Source organism: Tuber melanosporum (genome assembly GCF_000151645.1).
Source record: "Tuber melanosporum whole genome shotgun sequence assembly, scaffold_49, strain Mel28".
NCBI lineage: Eukaryota > Fungi > Ascomycota > Pezizomycetes > Pezizales > Tuberaceae > Tuber > Tuber melanosporum.
This window is the reverse complement of record NW_003299094.1, coordinates 583396-586469: the sequence shown is the minus strand read 5'-3', so window position 1 is coordinate 586469 and position 3074 is coordinate 583396. Positions and strand designations below refer to the sequence as shown.

Here is a 3074-nt window from a genome sequence, read left to right as displayed (position 1 = left end):
ATGCTACTCACGGAGGTTGTCCGCGGGTATCACTCTTTGCAGGCGAGGGAAATCCCAAGAGATGGGAATTTACATATATGCCACCATACCTTCCTGAACCTCTCCAGAGAATTGCGCTAGGCGTGTGGGGGTTTGTCGGTTTCTGTTTACGAAGTGTAGTAGAGTTTGGTCAGTGGGGAGGCGATACAGTTCTATTGTTGTGAGAAGATCCAGTTTATAGTTTGCAGTTTTCGTCTTATCGTATGATATTTAATTTTCTCTAGTTGTAAATTATTGGCTGCCTATTCTTTTTTGTTTCTTGTACAGTTTATCCCCCCCCCCGTGAGATAGACCAGCTACATATTGAGTGTTTTGATGGAGGAAAAGTGATGTACGATAGCGCAAGGGTTCTTGAAGCAATTGTTAGCAGCGATATAAACACTGTGCCTGCAATTGGAGACTGATCACCATACATGATAATATGCCTCAACGAAAAGTACGATATCATACTTGGAGGATACCGGCTAGCCACTCTCGCTATTGTCGTCAGTATGGAGGCAGGGGGGGCTAGCAGGCAGGCTTTTCATATCGCCCGTTCGTCTCACTCGTCTCACGATCGACTTGATAGCATGAGACAAGCCAACAGAGAAGACTTCAAGAAGACGTAATAGAGCATGTATTCAAATACCAACTTGCAAGACTCCAAGCAGAAACCGCATTGACGCCGCCGAATGTCAAACACCCCAATAGTACTGTTACGCCTCGCGAGGTTGGCGAGAAAGGAGATTTCCAAACAGCTTGCTGGGAGGTTGCTGGGCAATGGTGGAACTCTTTCCTAATTACGACAAAAGAGTATCGGGGAACGCAATAGGAGCGTCTCTCATCTCCCAGACTACGGGTTCATTCATCTGGGTTGAAAAGGGCGGGGTCAGAGCGCCCATAAAGCTGTACGGTTTCGTCTACGAGTGAATTGGAGGGGGGGGGGTAAAGTGGAGTGAAGGGAGAGGCTTTTTCTTCCTGTTTTCCCCGGTATGGTATGATAGAATATCCGTCAGGCTGGAATTTGTGCGGCGTCGTCATGAGTCTGCGGTGCGGATCCTATAATACAGTTTGATACCACCGTGGCACACCTGTTAGCCCGACCATGTTAGGCTACCATCGCGTATATTACATCTCAGGGCCGAGTTCAGGGTTCGGTAGACTGCCGTAGCTGTGTTCTGACGGTTATCCAGGTCAGGTGGTATTTCATATATAATACTCGCCTACATAGGGCAAGCTCAAGCTCAATGAAGACCGAGGTTCCAGTCGTCCAAAGTGGGGGCATCTCGAGAGAAATTAGAGCTTTCTGGGATAGCCCGCCAATTGGTAAACGCTACTTTTGACGGTGGGTTCTTCTACTCCAAAGAACCTACCCTGCCCCGGAGTATATATGGCTGCACTGGATTGATAGTCGATGTCGTGATTTGTAATGCGGTGGTGGACAGTGGTGTGTTCCGCTGTGTCGATAATGATCGAAAATCAGGATACTCAAGGTATCACACCTTTATGGAACACCCCATTGTGAGGAAGAGCCCCTCGGTATTTGGGCACATTAAGGTGAATTTTTCTGCAGCGCATCAGGTCAGCTGCCAGGTTAGTACGGTGATCTTTTATAGTAGCCAAAGCGCCGGGGAGTGCAAGAACACTGTTTCCGGGACCAAATTCGACACTGGGAGACCTGAAAGAAATAGATTGCGTCGGGTGCGGTTTTGTGGTGTTGAAATAGGCGAAAATACCGGGGAAGAAGCTTGTATTGTCTAGTAGAGTTTCGCCGGTTTGTCATATAATTACCTAATAGTGGCAATGATAATAGTGAGAACAAGGTATTTTTTTATCTTAAACCTTCAGTACCGTAGATACATCATGCGGTTCAAGTGATGGTATCAATCCCCTTCACCGACGCTATTCAAGTTACTAAATACCTCCTCCGCGACTTCGCAACTTTCCTTGATGACCCGCTTAACAACTGCCCTCCCAACACCTCCACTCCCCCCTTCCAGAGTCCTCACGCCAACGACCTTCTTTCCACAAATCGAGACGGCGAGAACCACATCCCCGGCGGATAATTCTTCCCTTGTGGGGTCGAAGAATATGTTCTCGCCAACGTTGACCACCAGCAGGGTTATCGGCGGGGGGATTTTGCCAACGGGGTACAAAGGCAGAGCATTATCCCAGTCGTCGTCAAAGACTGGGTCCTCCACGACTTCAGAGATCAATTTCGGCAGGAAGGTGTTACGGAGAGCAAGGTATGTCGTGAGCGTGAGCAGAGTAGCGGGATGTGATAGCGGGGGCGCCAATAGCAATATCTATTCATCCAGGCCTTCTTATCAGCGCATCGTATCACAATAGCGAGCCAGACGGTAGCTGGAAGAAGGAAGGGAAACAAACATCGACAAAAACCTTCCAATGAAACCTCTCACCCAGAACCAACCTCTCCAAAACCCCACTGCCAGGAACGAGCAGACTCTCCGCCACTGTCATGCCTAGGAAGGCGTCGTCGTCGCGCTGGCCGGATACTTCCACGTTGATCTCAATCCAATCCCTCGGGCCTACGCTCGTGGCCGAGTTCCTTTCCACCTCGGCTTTCACGCCAACTACGCACTCCCCACCGTCGCCCCAGATCATGCGCGCGGAGCCATTGGTCGATGGGAGGATGTCGGACTCGGCGACCAGTGGGCGAAACTGTGTCGGTGTGCGGGAGTCCGGGCGGATGGGCGGGGTTAGCGTTAGAGAGGTGTGCAGGTATGAGAGCTCTGCCGGGGATAGCGGAGTTCCTGTTTGTTGGCTTGTTTGCAGGGGCGCCATGGTGCTTGCGAATCGGGCACTGTTAGCGGTGGGGGTGTAGGGAAGTTTTGCTCTGTTTTGGCGGTGGTGGTAAAGCTCGTATGATAGGAGTTTGGATAAATAATTTTGAGCCGCAAAGAAAGGTTGGCTGGCACGGGTGTCACAGTTAAAGTGCTAGGCACGTGAGTGACCACGGCATAGATTACTCTCCTAGTACCGGTATTTTGTATATAGTCTAGTCTCAGTAACTACGGTAGCGACACTCCTCTGCT

The 3074-nt window shown here is 50.0% G+C and overlaps 1 protein-coding gene across 1 annotated transcript; it reads right to left on the bottom strand.

Annotated features, from left to right (window-relative positions):
* Nucleotides 1-1901: 1901 nt before the first annotated feature.
* On the bottom strand, nucleotides 1902-2823 carry GSTUM_00008655001 (uncharacterized protein; the record flags this gene model as incomplete). The annotated part of the gene is made up of 2 exons (XM_002840183.1): nucleotides 1902-2324; nucleotides 2407-2823. 2 exons carry the CDS (start codon nucleotides 2821-2823, stop codon nucleotides 1902-1904), a joined length of 840 nt encoding a protein of 279 aa, XP_002840229.1.
* Between the last annotated feature and the right edge of the window lie 251 nt (nucleotides 2824-3074).